At 58.4% G+C, this 20,980-nt stretch overlaps 1 protein-coding gene across 11 annotated transcripts in view; it reads right to left on the bottom strand.

Moving 5' to 3' along the window:
- The window catches only part of SPEG (striated muscle enriched protein kinase), a 56,106-nt gene that overhangs the window by 24,143 nt on the left and 10,983 nt on the right, over positions 1-20,980 (bottom strand). For 7 of the 11 annotated variants that reach the window (XM_053919095.1, XM_053919094.1, XM_053919096.1 and 4 more), the window contains 10 exons: positions 17,775-19,081; positions 15,816-15,959; positions 15,356-15,538; positions 5,906-6,081; positions 5,592-5,680; positions 4,517-4,692; positions 1,857-2,117; positions 616-774; positions 323-512; positions 9-232 (listed from right to left, as the gene is read on the bottom strand). In XM_053919095.1, coding sequence (XP_053775070.1) covers positions 9-232; positions 323-512; positions 616-774; positions 1,857-2,117; positions 4,517-4,692; positions 5,592-5,680; positions 5,906-6,081; positions 15,356-15,538; positions 15,816-15,959; positions 17,775-19,081 — 2,909 coding nt within the window. The other 4 variants (XM_053919101.1, XM_053919102.1, XM_053919100.1 and 1 more) reach the window with 4 other exon arrangements.

Below are 20,980 nucleotides of genomic sequence, written 5' to 3'. Positions count from 1 at the left end.
ACACATACACTGCATCATGCGACGTTCATCACTGCTCTGGATACGGTGGCCATTGTGGAACCAGCTGATGGTGGGGTAGGGCAGGCCGGTCACCTGGCACTCCAGCATGGCCTCCTTGGCCAGTCCCACCTCCAGGTCCTGCAGGGGTCTCAGGAAGTCAGGCATGGACAGACGCTCCAGTTCACCCTGCTCTGGCTCCTCGGGGATGGACGGCATCTTCTCCAGCTTTGAGCTGTAAAAACCACACGGCTGCCCAGAGTCCCAGAGCCTTGCCTCTTATCACAGAGGCGGCCCCAGCAGCACCGGGGGCCCCAGGATGTACCTGGGGCCAGTGGCAGCTGTCCGCGGCTCCTCCACGTAGAGCTGGGCCGAGCTGTGGGCCTGGCCATGGGCGTTAGTGGCACTGACCGCATAGAGCCCCTCATCCTCAGTGCCCACGTGGGCAATGTGCAGGGAGTGCAGACCCCCGTCCTGTCGCAGGCGCAAGTTCTCACTCTCCTCCACAGGGCGGCCTGTGGGGAGGGAGATGGAATGCACAGCAGGCTCAGAGAGGGGTCCTGCCCTCTTGCCCTTGGGGGTCCCCCAACAAAACACCCGCAGGGTGGAGGGCCGTACCAAAATGAGTCCAGGTCACAGAAGGGGGTGGAGTGCCACTGATCTTGCAGTCAAAGCGGGCTGCGCGGCCTTCCAGCACCTCCACGTCCTCCAGCAGCCGCGTGAACAGGGGTGCCAGTGAGGGCCGCACAGTCAGCCGGGCGCTGCAGGTCAGCTCATCTGGGGGAGGGGTCAGCACTGGGGCAAGAAAGGCCTTGGAACCCCAGCCATCCCAACCCACAGGTGCTGCCCTCACGCTGGGTGGGAACGGGAAGCAGGGTCAGGAGCCGGAGCTTGGGCACAGCCCAGCAAAGTCCCTGGGCACCGGACCAGAGTGAGGCAGTGAGCGCGGCCCAAAGACTGGGCCTTCGCAGTTGGCTGCAAGTTGGCAAGGGTGGCAGCAGGCTGCCATGGCGGCCAGGGACACCATGGGTGTCCAGGCCCTGGCCTGGCCCTCCCCTCCTGCGCTCACCTTGCCCACCCGGCATGATGCTCAGCTCAGCAATAAAAGGAGCGTAGAAGCCAAGCCCCTTTCCTCCTCTACATCCTTTTTCCCTCCCCTTGGAATTCTCCTCCGAGCCTGGGTTGTGCCCATACTTCCTCCCACCCACCCCAGACCCAGAGCGTATGCCCCTTTGCCCCATTCCACTGCCCCACAAAGTCTTCTCAGGGAAGGAACAGCACCTAACGCTGACCTGGGTCTTCCCTGCCTACAGAATCCCTCCAGTGTCACCTTAGGTGCTCATTACCACAGCCCAGTGAGGCATTGTCTCTGTTCTTCAAACGAGGATGGGCACCAGGTCAGAGATATCATTAATAATAATAATGGCTGACATTTATTAGGTGGCACCCTTCGCCAGGTGCTGTGCTTTGTTCTTTACATTCATTATCTCATTAATCCTGCCGATCCCCAAGCTAGGCATTATCACGGTCCTTTTTTACAGATGAACAGTCTAAGCTCAGAGAGATGGAGCACTTGTCCAAAGTCACGTGGCTGGTATGCAGCAGGGTGAGAATTGGAACCCATGTCCAGGTGTGTCTGCCATAACTCAGCAAGCGGGCTCCCACAGAAGGTCCCTTGTGCCAGGTGCTGCCCCAAGGTGCTGGTTTTACCAAGGCAGGTGTATTGCACCATTGCCCACCCACCACTCGCCTCAGGAGATGGAGCCCATCTCACACTGCACCCAGCTCCTTCACGTCCAGTCCCCTCCCTCCAGCTCTCAGGCACCCAAGGCAGCCTTAGGGCCCAAGTGGGCAGTTACCTTTGGCCGTGCTGAGCTTGCAGGTGTAGACACCACTGTCGTCCTCATGCACAGAGGTGAGCAGCAGCTTGCATTTCCGGCCATCGAAATGCATCTTGCATTTGAGCAGCGCAGGCTGCAGCAGGCGGCCACGGCACAACCAGTCCACCTCCACGTCGGCAGGACCCGCCACCAGGCACTCAAACAGCGCCATTTCCCCGGCCCCCACGTCCACGTCCTGCAGGGGTGCCAGCACGGCCAGGGACCGGCTCTCAGGGTGTGCTGGGGAAAGCGGCCATGGGGGGCACACACGGAGCAGAGACACACAGGGCGAGGGAGACAAACACGCACAGAGAGACAGACACAGAGAGAAAGATGCATTTTGTTCCTTTGGAGACAGAGGGAAAACCCACCCGCCTGGCTGACCAGGGCAGCAAGGAGGCCCCCGGCTTGGCTTCAGGATGGCCACCCCAGCTGGGCCAGAGAGAGGGAACTCAAGGGAAGCTGAAGGAGTCAAGGACAGGGCAACCGAGGGCCACGTAGGGGTAGAGACGGCGGCGGGGAAAAAAAAAACAGCACACCAGCTGGGTACAAACTGGACTTTATTTGAACTAAGAAACAGGTATTTCTGAATATCTCCATGCCCTCTACAGTAGGTCCCTTCTCCTGCACCAAGTCTGGCTAACTCTCCTGCCCAGACAGGGCCTCCCGGACCCTGACGGTGAAAAGGGAGCCCTAAACGGCCCCTAAACCTGCCCGTAGCCAGGACTTGGCCAGGCCTCCTCATCAGCGCAGGGCCAGGGACCTCTGGCTTTTGGTCTCTCGTGAAATAAAAGTATTGTGCCATGTGAAACCCGTTTCTGGAATGGTCAGTGCTCTGCCCCTACTCCAGGAGCCCCTCGTCAGCAGCCCCCTACCCCTCTGGGCACCTCCATCTTGCAGATGCCATGCCCCTCTCTCCCCCGCTACCTGACCCCACGCCAGCTCGGAGGCATCCTTCCCTGACTGTCACAGACACACAGACAGACAAATGGACAGACAGACAAGGCCTATAGCAGTGGTAGCACATGCGCTCGTTGGGTGCTCCTCTGCGGGGAGCGACTGGGACGGGGTCTTGATACTCCTCATGGCCACCCCTTCCTGGCACTCAGTCCATGTGGGGGCTCCTGGCCTGCCCAGCCATATGTCCACTTGGGGGGAGGGGTCCACAGGGGCCCATGGCTATCTCAGGACGCTGCATGGGGAAGGGGAGGGGCTGGAACAGGGTCCAGGCAGGAGGCAGTGAAACACAGCGAGGTCCGAGAGGTGCCTGAGACAGGGGTGCGGCTCGGAGGGCAGCGGGGGGAGCGCAGGCGGCCCCCTGAGCTCACTCGCCTGTGTACAGACAAAAACCTCAGTCAGCAAGCGGCAGGTTAGTGCGGCACACGCACACACAGGCACGCACGCGGCCTGGCTAGCCCCTCCCCCACCCCAAGGACAGCTGCCTCTCAAACTGCCAGGTAGCACTGCTCATTCAGCTCCCCTGAGAGCGACCCTGGGGTGCAGGGCGGGCAGCCAGCCAGAGGCCAGGTCTCTGGGTTTTCTGGGTGGGCAGAGGCCTGGGCAACCAGGGGAAAGGCACTCACAGGTGTCAGGAGCACCCCAAAAACCTGAGAGGCGTCAGGAGGAATCCCAAAGAGAGAGAAGCACCGAAACATGGGTTAACACAGAGAAGCAGGGCAGAACCAGACCCTGAAGGGAAAGGAGCAGGCCAGGGAATAGGGGCCAGGCTATGGGGATGGGGGTTGGGTGGATATGGAAGAATTCAGAGACTGAGGAAGAGGCAGCCCCAGGAGCAGGAGGCGCAGGGCCGAGGAACCAAGGCTGGCGAAGCCCAGCAGAGGCAGTCACTACTGTTAGGGACCAGGCTCCAGCAGGGGTCTGGGGGATCCTAGGAGCTCTCAGAGCGGGCCTCTGCCAGCAAGGGTGGGAAGATGGCTGAGGAGGGGTTCCCAGCCCTGAACTTCCCACAGGGAAAGGGGAGGTGAAAGGTGGAGCAAACAGCCAGTCCTGGGAAGGAGAAGCACCAGCCCCAGAGGGCAGCCTGGCTAGGGCTTGCCTTCCGGATGCCTCAAAGGTCCCCTGCCCTTATGCCTGACTCTGGGACCCAGCCCTCTCCACACTGCACAGCTCTGCTCACCGTGGCACCCCTGGGGTCCCCGCGATGCTCCATGCCCAAGTTACCCCAAGGGCCCCTCCGAACGGGTCCAACTATCAGACACTCCCCACTGCCAGTCCCAACCACGAGAGTCTTTACAGCAATGAGATGGGCCGGGTGGGGGCCAAGGGGCAGTGGGAGAGAGGGGAGTGGGTGTGAGGGAGGGGCCTGGAAGGGCAGGGTGACAAAGGCTTAGAAGAGTATAGCGAGAGGATGCCGGTGGCAGGAAGCAGGTCTCTGGCTGGCAGCAGGGGCAGGCATGATGAGTGTGGGGAAGGCAGTACTGTGTAGTAAGCTGAGCACTGAGCAATTTGCCGAGTGGCCTGGGCAAGTCGCTCCCCCTCTCTGGACCTCAGTTTACTCAACTGCAACATAAGCAGCTAAACTTGGGGATGTCTAAGGCCCTCATCCCATAAAGTTGGCAACTGGGCAGGAACAAGGCTGGGTCAGGTTGGGAGGTTCACGGAGAGTGTGAGGTACTCACCTCGCACCTCCAGGCGGGCCTCACACTGCCGAGCGCCATACTCGTTAACTGCTTTGCAAGTGTAGAAGCCAGCATCACCCCGCTCAGCGGCCAGGATCCGCAGGTGGCACAGCCCACCCTCTGCCTCCTCCGCGAAACGCCGCTGGTCCGGGCGCACGGGCTGGCGGTTTCTCAGCCTGTCAGAGGGGCAAGAACTCAGCCCCAGGGCCCAGGGTCCCCCCTGCACATGCAGGGGAGTAGGGGACAGGCCCAAGCAGGCCGCTCCTCCCTGCAAATCATCTGTCTCCTCCCCAGGTCTGTCCCACTGCCCGAGGGCACCCCTGAATTACAGGTTAGGGTTTCCCTCTGACTCTGTCATCCCACCTCCACCAGGAACTTGAAGACCACGGCCGCCCACTGGGGTCTCTCCTCTCTAGCAACCTAACTGCACTCACAGCAGTGCTGTGCTATTCAGCTCACGATGGCTCTGAAGCTTCCTCATGTTTTATTTTTATTTACTTAGAACCAATGACAGCTTTCCCACTTTCCAAAAGGGACGTGAAATAACTTACAATGTGAAGAAATCACATAGGGGACGAGATAATCAATTAAAAATGAAAAACAGAGCCCAAACCAATAAAAAGACCCAAGCAAACCAATCGAAGTCCCAGGCCCCCGGGATGCACAGGAGCACATCAGAGGAGGCCCACATTTAACTCCGGGCTCTGGCAGCTCAGAGACAAATGCTCCCGTCTGGGCTGGGCACGGGTCAGACCTCAAAACTCAGCCTGCTGTCAAGGGGCGGGGGTGGGGGCGGGCAGCCTTCTCAGGGGTGAGGTGGCTCCAGGCTGTTTGCCCCAAGTGGACGGACGAGACCATTTGTTCCCTGACCCCTCCCTTGAGGAGGAAGCCCTGAACCCCAAGCAGAGGCAGGGGCAGGTTGGGGGAAGTAGCACCACTGTACCTGGGATGTGGCCCCTGGCACATCATGGGGAGGTCGCAAAGGGCCCGCGCCCTTCTACCCAGAGCCCGGTCTCACAGGACCAAGCCTGGAGTCAGCGGAGCTGGCACGCAGTGGTTAGTGGCTGCTACTCACCAGGAGACGACCGGCTTGGGCTCCCCCTGCACACGGATGCTCATGGTGACATCTTGGCCTTCTCTTACTGACTGGTCCATAAGGGAGACCTGAAGGGGACCCCAAAGTGTCAGGGCCCAGCTTTAGCTCCTGGGGGTGGGGGATCTTGGGCAGAGGCCTCTTCCACCGCAGGCTGACTGAGGCTGGCTCTGGGTAAACGGGGTTAATGGGGCCAAGTGCCACCTGTACTGGAGCCTGGTGTGGCCCCGAGAACAAGAGGTCACACGAAGGAATGGAGGTGCCCAGGGAGCTGAGGCTGGGCTCAGGGGTCTGACCTTGAAGGTGGGGGGTGCCTTAGAGCCAGTGTCTGAGGTGCGGCGATTCTGGCTGGGACTCAGCTTCATGGTGGGGCTCTGGGGCCAGGTCTCCCCAGGTTCTGGGAACTCCTCTGGGGGACTCAGGTACTCCTCGTCAGAAGTGATGGGGCTGCTGAAAGGGGATGTGGACCCACCTGCAAGAGAGACGGAGGGGAGACAGTGGCACACAGAGAGATGCCAGGAGAGGAAGGGGGCAGAGAGACTGAGAGAGCTGAATGGAGGGTCAAGGACCTGAGAAGGTCTGGAGTGGCAGTGCCCAAGAAGTGAGACGGTCCTGCACTTCCCTTCTCCGGGCTCGCACTCGCTTGCTATGTGACCTTGCCAGGTGTTTCTGCCCCCAACTCTCCCAACACTGACCCTGCTGGTACTCCTGAGTGAGGGAACCATAGGGAAGGGCCTGGGGCCCAGGACCCAGGCAGCAGAAGGGCCACTCCTGGGCCTCGTGGGAGACTTGGAGTTCCACTGGGGCCCAGAACCCACATTCCTGGCACAGAATCGCAGGCTCCTAATACAGGCGGTTCACGTCTCTGGACCCCAGAGTGGCACAACCGGGACCCCCGTCTCTTGGGTGAGCTGGGTCTAGTGCAGAGGAACACACACCTCAGACGAGCCCCATCCTGACCTCAGTGCCAGGGCCAATGAGGTAACACTGTCCAGCCTGCCCTTCCCCCTCTCCCTTCTCAGCTTCCTGCCCCAGATACCCCAGGGCACCTGTTGGCCCCAGCCCTAAAGAATGGACCCCAAAACTCTAGGGGGATGGGAAAGCAGAGTTTGAGTCATCCACAGAGAAAGGTAGCTCAGCCTGGGGAAGAGGAGGGGGCACCAGCGTGTCTTTGGGGGAGGGGTGTCCCCAGGGCCCTGACGCCCTCCCCTGCAACTGGCCAGTGGCCCAGCCTCACTGAGCTGGCTCCTAGCCGACTGCCAAATACAGACATGAATCTGCCACAGCCCCCTGGCCCCTCCTCCCAGTTCCCCCACCCCAAGCCCCTGTGGTCTGGCCCCCACAGTGCTGCACCCCAACTCACCGCAAGACTCTGCACATGAACCCCAGCCTGTGCCTGTCCCGAAGGTTCTGCCCTGGCACCAGGCCCTTCTGCTGCCTGCCCACTACCCACCCCACCAGGCTCCCTAGGGAGCAAGAACGCAGCCTGCCCAGCCCCACTCACTGGCTGACCCTGCTGAGGCTCGACACGAGGTCCTGGGGGAGGGGAAGGAGCCCGAAGAGGGGAAGAAGACGGTGGGGGCTGGCCTGGAGGGGACAGGCTGGGTGGCAGGCAGGCAGCTGGCTGGGGAGGTGGTGCCTGCTGAGACCACAAGCAGCCTGGGCCTGGAGTGGAGGGGGAGGAAGGGGAGGGGCAGAGGCAGCCCGGCTGTATTTAGCCACCCTGCTCATTCCCAAGCAGCAGGCTCTGCCTTTTCTCTCCTTACAGCTTCTGGACCCTGACAAGTACAAAGCCCCCTCGGTGGCGCCTCAATTCAAAGTGTCAGGGCCTTGGTTCCCAGGGAAAGATGGGGGTGGTGCCGCACTGCGGCATCCAAGCCACTTGCCCTGATCCATTCGTCTCAACGTGTCCACCAGAGGAGGCAATAAAGGCAAATAGCCCCTCTGATGCCCTTTGCTCTGACCAAACCACGAAGACCCCCAACATACAGAGCCAGGCCACACCCTGTTGCCTCTGGTGCTGAGAATCAGGGAACCTTCGGTCTGCTTCTCAGAGAGACCCCTCCACCTGCGTGGGCCCAGAACCCCGCCTCTGCCTTGCATGCAGCAGCTACCGCACGCCCTGGACCTGGGCCCGACACTGTTCCTGCCGGCACCACCAGCTGGCAGTTGTGCTTCACCCCATCAGCCCCTCCAGGGCCAACAGTCAGGGGGCAGGGGCTGAACCCCTGTAATTCCTCACAATCAGCACCCATCTGAATTGGGCTGAGGAAGGGGCTTGGACACAGAGCAGGAGCAAGGGAACTGTTGAGAGGTCACATGTCCTTCTCCCTCCTCCTGTCATCCCTGCCCAGGGCCACATTCTCAAGCTATGACCTGTGTTTCCCATCAACGCCAGTGAAGAAAGAGGGGGGAGCACCATTCAGGCTGGCTGTCCTGAGGTGGGGGTGGGGAAGGAAGTCAGAATGGCCCCTTGGTGAGCACCTGCTCAGGGCTTGCCCCTAGCTGATGCTGAGACCACAGGCGTGACTCCTAGTGGCAGGCACCCCCCCAACCCCCGTGGATCCTGGTGACTTCCTGAGCCACCTCCAGGTTGGACAGCGCTGAGGCCACTCATGGCCCAGGGAGGGACAGCAAAGATTAAAGCAGATGGGCAAAGTTTGCAGGGATCCTCAGAGACCCCTGGTGGTGGCTAGGGGGATAGCACCCTGGGAGCATCCAGTAACCAAGCTAAGCAGAGTTCTTTAAGCCCCTCAGAGAGGGGGCTGTGAGAGCAGCCTAGGAAGGAGGCTCTGGCTACAGAAGGGGCAGAACTAGACCTCTCTGAAACAAGGCCATGGCCCCCACCCCTATGTAGCCCCGAAACTGTGTGGCCAAAGAGGCCGATCAGGGATCTCTGTCTCCAGGTCCCAAATCCTCTAGGTTCCACACCAGGCCCTGGTGCCACCCCACTTTTCATGAGACCCACCTTGTAGTCGGTCCCTACATCCCAACCTCACTCCACCCACAATGTCAAGTCTCACTGCGGGAAACACAGTTACACTAGCCAGGGAGGGGGAGCAGGTATCCCCCAAGCTGAGATGTACATACGCCCACCACGCAGGTGCTGCCCTTACACACCCACCACTGCAAACCACACCGGCTCTGCGCACGCTTCTGGCCTTCTACACTGCTGATCCCAGGTCAGACTCACTGGATGAAAGTGCTGGCTTTGGAGAGCCCGTAAGTTGGGGAGCCCCTTCCCTGGACCAGTGCATCCAGCTCAATACTGGCCCCTGGGGTGTTCTCACAATAGATACAGTCACAGCCACATGCGTGAAAGGCATCACGCAAGGCCCTCTCCATCAGGGCTTCTCAGGATGGTCTTTGGACCACCCACATCAGGACCAGCTGGGAGCCCATTTAAACTATAAATTCCTGGGCCTTATGCTGACTGGAAAAATTAGATTTCTTGAAACAGAGGTCAGGAAACTGCATTTGCAAAAGCATCCAGTTGATTTTTATACATGAAAGATTAAGGACCTACACGATCCCTCCTAAAGGGAGGAGGAAGAGGCATCACGGAGTCCCGTCTCACTCAGGCACCCAACTTCAGGTCGGGACTCTGAACCTCAGAGGTCTGACTCCACAGCCCACATGCTTCCTACTCTACCACCTGGCCTCCCACCTGTGCAAGGTCCGTAACTTTATGCCAGTGATCCTCAAACTCACCATTCACCAGAACCACCCAGAAGGTAAGCACAGGTTGCTGGGACCCTCCCGGAGTCTCTGACTCAGTAGGTCTGGGCTGGGGCTGATAATGTGCATCTCTAACACATTCTCACGGTGATGCCGATGCTCCTGGTCTGGGGGCCACACTTCGTGGACCAGCGCTCTATGGTCTCCTCTGTCTCCCCACCTCTACTCTCAGGCAGACCCTCACTGCCCTTTGCAGATGTGTGTCTCACCCAGCCTCTGCGTGTTACCCGAGCTGTTCCAGGGGCTCAGAAAGTCATGGAAACCTCTATTCCCCACTGCCAGCTCACACTCAGCCCCAGACTGTCCAGGAGGGCCTCCAGGTATGGCCGCAAGGGCTAAGAGTAGCCAAAGCATGGCCATAACCTCAGGAGCCTTCTGGCTGATAGGGATGACAAGCTACATACACTCACAACTGTAACAGTAAGCAGGAATAAGGTGGCAAGAGAGGGGCAGTAAGGCCACAGGAGTGCGGAGAAGAGAATATTCCTTTTGGCTTGGGGAAGAAAGGGAGACTGAAGGAAGGGGTGGTATTAAAATTAAGAGTTTAGTAAGCAGGAAAAAGCAATCCTGGGCCCTGGCTGGTATGGCTCAGTGGATTGAGCTCCAGCCTGCAAACCAAAGGGTTACCGGTTCGATTCCCAGTCAGGGCACATGCCTGGGTTGCAGGCCAGGTCCCCAAAAAGGGACACAGGAGAGGCAACCACACGCTGATGTTTCTCTCCCTCTCTTTTTCCCTCCTTTCCCTCTCTAAAGTAAATAAATAAAATCTTAAAAAAAAGAAATCCTGGAAAGGGAAACCAAACCACATGAGCGAACGTTCAAGGGTAGAAAGTATGTGCAGAGAACTGTAGCTCAACTGTTTTAGCTACAGAACTAGGTAAAGAAGAAAGAGATGGGACGTGACAATGTCAGGGCAGGTCCCTCCCACTGCCTCAGCTGCCTCCAGCCACCCTCAGATCATCCTCAGGTCCAGACAGAGGAAGTCAGCTTCCAGTCCAGCCTTCGCACTGAGGGCCCAGGGAGCTCCTCCAGGTGTCTGAGGAAGGGAGTCACGTGCTGGAGGTTAACAGCCATGTACTCGGCCTGGCCATTCGCAGCTGCCCGAACACCCACAGTGTCTCAGAGGGCACCTCCAGAGGCAGCGGCATTCAATGCCTGCTGCAGCCACCCCACCATGGAAGTGGGGGAAAAGGAGAAGCTGAGAATGTTTCCGTTTTGGTTTAAATATGAACAAGGAAGCAGACGGCATTTCACACATGTGGTCAGCCTGACCGAGCACGGAAGTGGTTAATTTCTTAATGTGGTTATTTGGGATTGCTGCCTGTCAGAGGAAGCACTGGCACCCACAGTAAATTAGGCCCCCACTCTTTTGATAGGCTCGCCTGATGACCCCCATTCTGAGGCAGCAGCCCTGGGGGAACTCCTGTTGCGGGCAGACCTGCTTCTGGTAGACAGAAGTGAGGAGAGAGGGCTGAGTCTAGTGAAGGGACCACCTGTTCTTTTAGATGCTGCCCAAACCCCACCGAGGATGGACAACAGGGCCACGTGGCATTCCAAGACCCTCTCCACAGGCAGCGACGGGTTTCACAAGTGAGAACCTGCCGGGGCTGGGGCCGGGGCCAGGAGGAGAAGGGGGCACACAGGAGAGCTCTAATTTCCTCCCTTTCCTTTTATACTCCTGACCTCCCCAAACGACCTCCTTTCTGTTGTGACAGTGCCGTCATACAGACGGGACCAAAATGAGCTTTGATGAGCCATAGCCCCTGACCCACGTGTCCTCAGCTAAATCCTCAGCCCCACAGGGCATCACAGCTTTTTACCGAGAAAGCAGCCCGGGAGTTATAATGATCCCTGCTGCACAGAGGAGAACATGGTGGCCAGATTGAGTGAAGAGGCCAAGGTCTCCACTGGAAAATGCTAGAATCTTGAGCGCAAAGACATGAAACCTGTGCTTGAGGGGAGGAATGAAGGCAGCAGGGTGGAGGTCGGGCACATGGAGCCACCCACGGCTCCCTCGCTCCTGACCCTTGGTGGGTGGGCCAACTGTGCACGCACCCGCACGTGCACGCACCGGCACGGGCACGCAGGGAAACAAAGAAAACCCTAAGTCTGACCCACCCACAGAAGGCAGCGGCAGTCTCCACCTCCACCCCTGCGCTACTGAGCTTGGGAGCACAGTTCTACCTGAACCCTGACCCTCTCTCTTCAGAGTAGAGAAAGGGGACAGTACGGTGCAGTGGTTGGGAGTGTAGACTTGGGAGGTCCAGGGACAGGGCTCCAAATCATCACCCAACTTCCCTCTGACCCTCTGCTCCTACTACAGCTGAGTTTATTTCAATGTATATTAAATAGCCCCGGAGTCTATTCAAATGTGCATTCATTCAAGTAAAACGAAATGAAAAAGTCAGCTCTTTAGGTGCACTAGCCACATTTCAAGTGCCCAATAGCCACATGTGGCTAGCGGCTGCCACATTGGACCACACGCATATATAATATTTCTATCATCACAGAGTTCTACCCATCAGTGCTGCTCTAGAGTAATTTGCTCAAGCTCTCCAGGTCTCCGTTTCCTTATCTGTAGGATGGGCATAATCATAGGACCAACCTTACAGGGTGGATTAAATGCGAGAACCCCATCAACACAGGGCCCGGTACGTATGAAGTGCTCAGGAAATGCTAACTGGTCCTGTTATTTTCACCCGCCATCACACCAGGCCTGTTTGCTTCTTAGGTGAGCATTTCAACCCCCTGTTGCTTACAGCGTTCCTAGGCAGATTACAGATGCCAAGTAAAGGTGCTGGCCTTCTGCTAGCTCTGTGTCACTTTACACTCCATGCTTCCATCTTCTCATCTGTAAATTGGGAACGTCACCACCTGTCATGACCCTCCGAGAGACACACAGCTGACCCTGAACACCACGGGTTTGAACTGCAATGGATTTTTTCCAATTGATCCAAGCAGTTCGAACCCGCGTTGTTCGAGGGTCAACTGGCGGTTGGGCAGCTGCCTACGTGTAGGGCCGACTAAGTTAAACCTGGATTTTCTACTGCAAGGGCGGCAGGTGACCCTAACCCCTGTGTTGTGCAAGGGTCCCATCCAGGGTGTGATGTAGGTCAAGGAAGGGAAGAGATGTGAAAGGGACTGGAAGAAGTAAGTACATGGCACTCTCCAAACACATGGCACTGCTTTGAGAGATGGAGCCGCGGCACCCCGTTGGTACTGAATAAATGCCTGTGTGGCGGACGCAGGCAGCTGCAGAATGCTTGGCTTCGGTTAAGTGCACTTATCCCATCCTCCAACCCCCTGTCCCAACACACACACACCCTTTGGGAGCTCAACTGCGTCTCAGCAGTCATTCGGTGGGGCGGGGCAGGCAGGGAGGGGTCCAGGGCTGGGTGGGACTGCCAGAGCTGGCAAGGACACACCGTGCCCCCTGGAACTATATAGCGCCAGGATAACTACATGCTCTAGTTACCGATTCCCTGTTCAAGTGGCTCCCAACCAGGAACTGAGATCTCTGGGCCCTCAAAGGCAGGTCCTGTGTGCACCCCAAGAGGGCACTGGGTAGCCAGTCCTGGTTACCATAGGGGCTGGTGAGGAGCCAGAAAAGGAAGTGGTTCCACAACGCTTCTTCCCACAAGATACTACATATGCCCTCCCTCAACCTGCTCCTACCCCACCCACAGCCGCACTGCCTAACACCCTTCTCTCGCCCCACCCCCTCATTCCCTACAAACTCCAGGCCTGGGACCCTGGCTTTTGCCAAATGTCTTTGCCACTCATTGGTTCCGCCCACTCTTGCTGCTCCTGGATCCACTGGCCTCCACCCAGAGGCTCTGGACCAAACAGAGCCTTGTAGGGTAAGAAAGTCTGCTTTCTCCACGAGAGCTGAGTCTGGACCCACGTGCCTGCCCCTCAAGCCCTGGAGCCCTGGACCAGTCTGACTTTCGGGAGCTGTTCTCTGGGTGCAAAGCCTGGCTCCCCCAGGGTGGAGGCAGCACAGAGATGCTATGACAGGCTGGGAAACATGAGAGGGTTGGGGTGCGGGCCTGGCCAGGGAGGGAGGCGATCCCAAGGCACAAACAGTACGAAGAAAGGGAAGGAAAGGAAAAGACAGCTTCCCGAAGCCTCGTGGAAACCTGAGCTCCTGTGCACAACAGCGCCACTTAATAATGCTAACAACTAACATTTGTCTACAGCTTTACAGTTCATAAAGCTTGTTCACACATTTGCTTTCTTTCCTGCAAATAGTATAATTATCTCTGGTTTACAAATGAGGGAACTGAAATGCAGGAAGGTTTAGCAGGCAAAGACAGAACTCCCAGTCAAGTGCAGACAGCTGCCTTGCCCCAAGCCTCCTTCTCAACCTTAAAAGTCTCCCAAATGGCCCTGAGCCAGTACTGGGGCACCCCCTACCCCAACTCCTTGCCAAATCTCAGTCCAAGCCAGGTATTGACCGGAGTCCTGGAGCTGGACCTGGGCCCCCAAAGCGGTGCTGGGAGCTGAGTCAGAAGCCAGATCCCAGGGAGAATGGAAGGAGGGAAGGAGGGCAGTAGAGGAACAGGTATGATTCATCGAGGTGGGAGGGGAAGAGGGAAGGAGTGAGCCTAAAACCTGAGCTCCTGGTTGGGGCTGGTCTGTAAGCTAAGACCTGCCTTTCTGCAAAGCCAGACGGTAAAATCAAAAGGATCTAAAGCGCCCTGGTTGGTGTAGCTCAGTAGATTGAGCATGGGCCTGTGAACCAGGGAGTCACCGGTTCAATTCCCAGTTGGGGCACATGCCTGGGTTGCAAACCAGGTCCCCAGTGGGGGGTGTGCGGGAGGCAACCACACACTGATGTTTCTCTTCCTCTCTTTCTCCTTCTAAAAATAAATATTTAAATAAATAAAATCTTTAAAAAAAAAAAAAGGATCTAAAGCAAGACCTGTCAGGTCAGATACCAGTCAGACTCCCTGACAGTGAAAGTGTTGAGTCCCTGAGACCACAGCAAAATAATCTCTGTTATCTCGTCACCTGCAGGGCTGAGTGAAAGGGAAGGGCCAGAACAGCAGTGTGCCCTTCCCCCTCCTGGCCCCTCCCATTGCTGGGCGGAGCCCCAGTCCCCTCAGGGCCCTGGTGCCTCCCAGCCCACCATCCCACAACACTGACCAGCTGCCCGGCTGTCCTTGTCCTCGGTGCAGGATTCATCTGCCCTGCACTTTCCTCCCACCGAAGTCCTCTGATCAAGGGTTGTCACTAGTGGTAACCTCCTTGGAGGTTGAATCTGCATCTACTCCTTGAATGCCCCTTCCCCAGTCTCATCTCCCCCACACCCCCACTGCCTAGGGTCAGCACATGGTCAGGCCCAGCGACCTGAATGAGTCGAACTGGCCATGTGCGTGGATGCAATTCCAGCCCTACCCTGAACCTGGAAGAAACTGGGCTTAAACCCAAAGGAAGTCGTCCAACACCAAGTGAGGACTTTCACAAAAATAGAAAACGAGGAGGCCTTAGCCACCACCAGCTCCCAAGAAGTGGTCTCAGCTGCCCCCTCTTTAGAACTCTGGGTTCAATAGAAGGAGCAGGGGAGGGACGGAAGCACTGAAAAGCATCTCTTTTAAGGGGGGCAGGGGGACTGTTCTAAAGAAGAAATAACCTCAGAAGGTTCCTGATGGCTTTTAAGCCCTTTGAGCTAGGAGAGTCTTTTTCTGAGACTCATGGATAATTTGCTTTCCCCACAGGACCCTGTTCAGGAAAATGCCATGAAAGGATGGCATTTACATGATGTTTAAAGACAAATTTCAGTGACTTCAGGAATTGGCCGCCCTGGTGTGTGCCTCAGGAATCTGGCCTTTGCCCTGAAGCCAAGGCCATTTAAAATGCTTCCACCAGAGCAGCAGACACGAGAGAACAGACTGTGCACACCAGTTGAAAGTTGAGCTCCAGGCTGGGAACAGGAAGGGAGCCTGGCCCCACAGGGAAGGGTCACTGCTCACCCCACCCAGCCCTGGGGCCCACAGCCTGCCTACCAGGTCTCACGGCCAGCGTGGCAGCACAGCTGGCCTGGCCCAGCTCATTGGTAGCGGTAGCCGTGTAGTTCCCGGCATCAGCTGTCCGGGCCTCCCGGAGCAGCAGGGTGTGCCGCTCACCCTCAGCCCGGATGAGAAGGTGGCCGTGGCTGCGCAGTGCGGACCCATCCTTCTGCCAGGACACTGTGGGAAAGCAGCAGGGTGACCGTGTCGCCATGGCCCACCAGGGCCACTGGGACAAATCTCCCCCCACCCCACACAGAACCCAAACCACTCCTAGGGAATTCGGAGGACTCTCCTCCCCAAGAGCCCAGGCCTGCCCTCCCCTCTCTCAGGGAATTCTGGGAAAGCTCTGACAGGCACACAGGAGTCAGGCCAGCCCCCGGGAGGTGGATGATCTCCCCTCTTCCCCCACCCCTTCCTGTCTCAACCTTAGCCAGGCCCCAACTCTGGAGCTCACCTTGGGGAGGGGGGTTGGCGGTGATGATGCACTTGAGCAGTACGTCCGCCCCTGGGGCCACCACCGCATCCTGCAGGGGGATCTCAAACACGGGGGCCTCTAGGGGCTCTTCTCCAGCAGACACATAAGAGTCATCCGAAGACTCTGCCAGAGACACAGCAGGTAGGGTAAAGGCATGTGGTCCCTGTGGGGGTGACTCGGGGGAGAGGGTGTGATGGCAGCCCCAAATCTTGGACATCCCAACGCAGAAAGAGGGGTTTCTAGAAGGTGGGGGTGGGAAGCGAAAGGTCTCTCTCCTGAATGTCCTGAGACAGGGGAGAAAGGAAGACAGAAGGGGGGGTTCTCAAGCGGGACAGGGTGGCTGGGACCCCACATTAGTTTGGCTGCTCTTCAGCCTCAGCCACAGTACTGTTTCTGGAGGAAGGCAGGAACTGCGCTGTGTCTTTACACCGATCAGTGGTCAAGGATGGTAGGTCAGACCCCGTGCGAGGCACTGTGAGGGGCACGAGAGAGTACGAGCTTCCACACAGACAGAAGACAGGCTGACAGCAACCTGAGACGTAAGCAATCATAGTGGTATCACAGGGCAACGCGTGGCATACTGGCACGTTAGCGAAGCCGCCAACTCACAAGAGGGAGCAGCAGGTGGGGCCGTTAGCCCTCTGCAAGGCCTCAGGAAAATCAGCTTTGATTTTGTCCATTCATCAAACAATAACACTGCACTGACTGCATACTAAACTCTGTTTGGCACCAGGGGTACAACAGGAAATAAGATGTGGTCCCTGCTTACAGGACACTTGACCACACAAAGAGACCCCTCTGGGTATTTCTAACTCTGACCTTCCATACGCTAGATAAAGCACAGTGCCAAAACAGCAGTGAGGATCGCAATCATGCTGTCTTCTAGCTACGTAAACTCGGGCAAGTGAGATAACCTCTCTGCGCCTCAGTTTTGTTTCTGTAAGATGGAGCTGATAAACACTACCCAATATCTTGCAAAGCTAGCTTACAGATCAAGTTAAAATAGCAGCCCTAAGTGCCCAGCTAACAACACAATGCCTCAGACAGGGCTGTGAGTACGCAATAATGATGGCTAGTAGAACGTAGGACAGGGCCTTGAGACTGTCATATTTAAACGAAAAATAAAGTAATTCTGCTGAAGAAAATACAGGGTAGTAAGTGCAATGAAAAAGGCCCGCACAGGTGTCCCGGGAGCAGCGAGGAGGGGCCTCCGGCCTGAGGAAGCAGCAGGGGGTGGGAGCGAGGGAAGGATGGCTTCCTCTGCCTCCCTCCAGGACTGGGACCCCAAGCTGGTGTTCAGGATGAGCAGACTTAGGGGCAGGGGCAGTCTGGCTATTGGCAAGCACCCACAGGAAGACCGGGAGACCACACACAGGCTGGCCTGGGACCACGGTCAGCTCAGCAACACAGGGACTCAAGGATAGAAGCGAGGCATCTAGAAAGGGAGGCTGGGTCACATCTTAGAGGCCCCGGACGGGTCAGGGGAGGATGCCAGGATGGGGAAGGCAGAGATGAGAGTTGTCTGGTCCAAAGCTTGCCTGTAACAGGGACCTAACAAATTATTCACTGAAGTAGGCTCCCATCTCTTCCCCCACTGAGGGGCTCCTTCGATTCCCACCAGCGCCTTCCATCACAGTTGGGTACCTGACCCAACAGACTAGCAGGCCACTGGACCCATGGTGGGGGGCAGGGCCTACGGCAGATGTCTGGGCACCGGGTTTTTGCTTAATCCTGGGCTCCACCCGACCTTCCTAAAAACACACACACTCTGCCTCAGCAGCAGGCAAGTTTTAGCACATCAGCCTTCACTCAACTTGAGCTTGTGTCCTTGCCTTCCCTGGGAAACCTTACCCTTGCAATTTGCCTAGCAGCCTGGCTCTCCTCAAACGCCCTCCCACCCAGGTCCCAGCACCCTCTTGCTGCTCCCGGAGGCCTTACCGAGCTCGGGTGAGGTGGGCCGGGCCCTACGACCTCTGCCCTGGCTACGAGTCCCTCGGCGGTCCCAGGGCCCCCAGGGACCATCCTCCTCTGGCCCTCTGCGCTGCCTCTTCTCGGCCTCAGGCCCCGCCCGGTTCTTCTCCAAGGTCTGGGGCACTGCAGCGCCCTCCGGGCCCGGCGTGGCCCAAGGCAGGAAGCGCACGGCTTGGGCCGGGGGCTCCCTCTTCCGACCTGGTGGGGCTTTCGTCCTGGCCTCGGGGAGATCGGCTGGGGCGTGAGGCGGCACGGGGCTCCGGCTCTCCTGGACGGTTCTGCCCCTGGTCAGTGGGAACTGGTCCCGGCGCCTAACCTCCTGCTGCGGGCCTTCCCCTAGCTCTGTCCTGCTTGTCGGCCCGCGGCTCCGAGGCCTCCCAGGCTCGTCCCCGGGCCTCCCCGCAACGCTTGAAGGGGTCGGCTGGGCGGCGGCGGCGGGGCTCACGGCCCGTGAGGTCTTGGGGGTGGAGGGCTGGGAGAAAAGCGGAGGCTCGCCAGGCTCTCGAGGGGACGGCGCGCGCTGCAGCGTGGCGCGCAGGGACTCGTGCGAGCGAACCAGTTCCTCCCGTGACGTGGAGCGGCGGATGCGGCCCAGCTCTTGCGCGAAGCGCAGCTCCAGTTCGGAGGCCGGGCTGCGCTGCCGCGTGCGCTCGTCCAGCGAGGCAGCCTTCTGCTGGAACAGGCGGCGCCGCTCGGCCACGCTGCCCGATGGCGCCCGAAGCTCCTCTTGAGAGGCCCCGGGCGAGCCCCACGGGGCGTCATCCTGGGACTTGGGCTGCTCCAGCGAGCGCGCCTTGCGCAGGGGCACCCAGGGCCGCAGGGGCGCAGGCGGCGAGTCGCTGCGCTCCAGGCTGCGCCGTCGCTCCTCAAAGAACTGCAGCTTGTCCAGGATTCGGGACCCCGCGCGCACCAGCCTCGGCGAGCGGCCCAGCGCTGACAGGCGGCCTGAGGCCTCGCTCAGAGGCGTCTGGGGCCGAGACTCGGCCGTGCCCGCTAGCGACGGCCCCGACGGCTTGGCCTTCTTCCCTCGCTTCTCTTCGGCGGTGGTGTCTTCGGGCAGCCCTGGCTCCTGAGTACGTCGGTGGGGCGACGTAGGGGTGGCCGGGGGCTGGGCACTGGGTCCCGGTGGGGGCCGCTTACCCACCCGAGGGGACGGTGGGGGCAGTAGCGCGGATTTGGAGGGGGGCGGTAGGGCCGGGCGACGTGGGGCTTCGCTGGCCGGCTGAGGCTGGAGGTCCGGCTCCTCCCTGTGCAATCCGCTTTGAGGGACGCTGCTGCGGAACGGAGACGAAGAGGGGTAGAAAATTCAGGGGCCCACCTCTCCTAGACCCTCAGCTCGTGACAGGAGTTGGCAGTGGGGCATGCTAGGAAGGCTTGGGGGGTGACACGGGCCAGACCTCCGCCCCCTCCCCCCAAAGAGGAAGCCACAGCCAGAGCAGGTGCTGTGCTGGGGAGAGGCGGCGGCTCTGGCACCAGAAGACTGGTGTAGTGACTGGGTCCAGGTACAGACTCAGCCCCAGGGGCTCTGACCAGCCCCCTCCCCCCAGCCCCGGAAGCTGGGAAACAGCAGTAACAAAACTGAGCGGTGGAAGAGAAAAGAATGAGGTTTAGGACCCAAAGGATGAAGTGGTGATGGCAGGCAGAAGGGTAGGATGGGGAGGGGCCCCCTCAGGAATGCAGCCTCCCACTCATTCCTGCCCCCAGCTGGCCTCCACAGCCCTGCCGGTATAACCCCCTTCAGAGCAGGTCGGGCACAAACCTGAGCCTTCCCTCCAGAGCAATGCCCCATCCCTCCGGTTGCCTAACACCAACTCAGACCTGAGTCCAGTACTGATAGGACACAGCAGGTGGTAGCTGGGGTCCCTAGGGTAGGAGACTGGGATGCCCCTGTTCCCATTCCATTTAATCAGTCTGCCCCCAGCACAGGCCTTTAACTTTGTCCTGCCCCTGGGAAAGTTACCTGAGTCCTTGGAATTCCCCGGAGAAGCACAGAAGCTCCCCAAAGGGGTATGCTCAGAAATAACTCAGCTCAGAAATAACTACTGCGTGGGCCCGAATCGGGAGTGCGGGAGAAGAGGAGACGAGAAGGAGCTGGTCAGCCCAGAGTGCCCCTCTCACCTACAGAACTTTGAGGTCCAAGAGCTGGGCCTCAGTCACCCCCACCTGGACCACCTTGGGGAGCACATCAAACAAAGATTCGCGAGAAAAGGAATCTGAGCAGCACACCTGACACATTAGAGACAGCTTAATAAAAAGTTATGAAATGGCTCGTTGAGGAGTTATTGTGTGCTGGACATGTGCTAAATGCTTTAAATGCACTTAGTCATTTAATCCTCGCTACAATCCTGTGAAGTAGGAACTGTTAGTAGGTCCATTTACAGATGAAGAAACTGAGGCTTAAAGAGGTAAAATGCCTTAACAAGGTGGAGCAGCTAGGAAATGGTTGGTACTAGGATCGAAACCCAGGGAGTCTGACTCCTGAGCCCTCATTCCCTCCACAATGTCTGGGACCCCGGTGGCACAGAAGGGAGGGAAATAGGACGCCAGCCACAAGCAGAAATGCTAAGAGTGCCTGACTGTAAGCATATTTCAGACTGGGCCAGCCACCTCTACTACAGAGCCCACCTCTGATGGAGGTGAGAGGGTGGGGATAGTGACCCATAGAACCCTGAGGGAGCGGGACCTCAGCCAGCCACCTGCAGGGAGGCAGAGTCTACTCCGGGGGAGGAACAGCAGAGTCCCTGAGGAATGGCCTCTGGGAACTGGGTGAGGCATGGAGAGAAATTGGGACAGCAAGGGGAGGCCTCTTGCCAGCAGTTTCGAGCTCCAGGCCAGGCTCTGTACCACAGACATCACTAAGGAAATGGGTTCCTCTGAAGTTGCCATAGCAACTCCAGGCTCTGGCTGGGGCCTGGCAAAGAGAGGCAGGAAAGGAAAAGGCAAGTCCAGGGCACAGGAGTACCTGGTTAATGCCAATCAGAAAAAGCAAGGGAGCCTCCCTGGCCCCTGCCCAGGCCTCTCCTCTGTTCACCAACAGCTACTCCCACTGCCTTCTCCACACTAGGCCCCTTCCTTCTCCATGATGGTACCTCCCCCACACACTTACACCCGTCACAAATCAGGCCCCCTGTCAGCCCCCCAGGTGCCCCCCAAAACCTCCGTGATCAGCCACT

The sequence above is a fragment of the Desmodus rotundus genome, chromosome 2 (assembly GCF_022682495.2).
Source record: "Desmodus rotundus isolate HL8 chromosome 2, HLdesRot8A.1, whole genome shotgun sequence".
Taxonomy (NCBI): Eukaryota; Metazoa; Chordata; class Mammalia; order Chiroptera; family Phyllostomidae; genus Desmodus; species Desmodus rotundus.
This window is presented reverse-complemented; position numbering and strand designations above follow the sequence as displayed.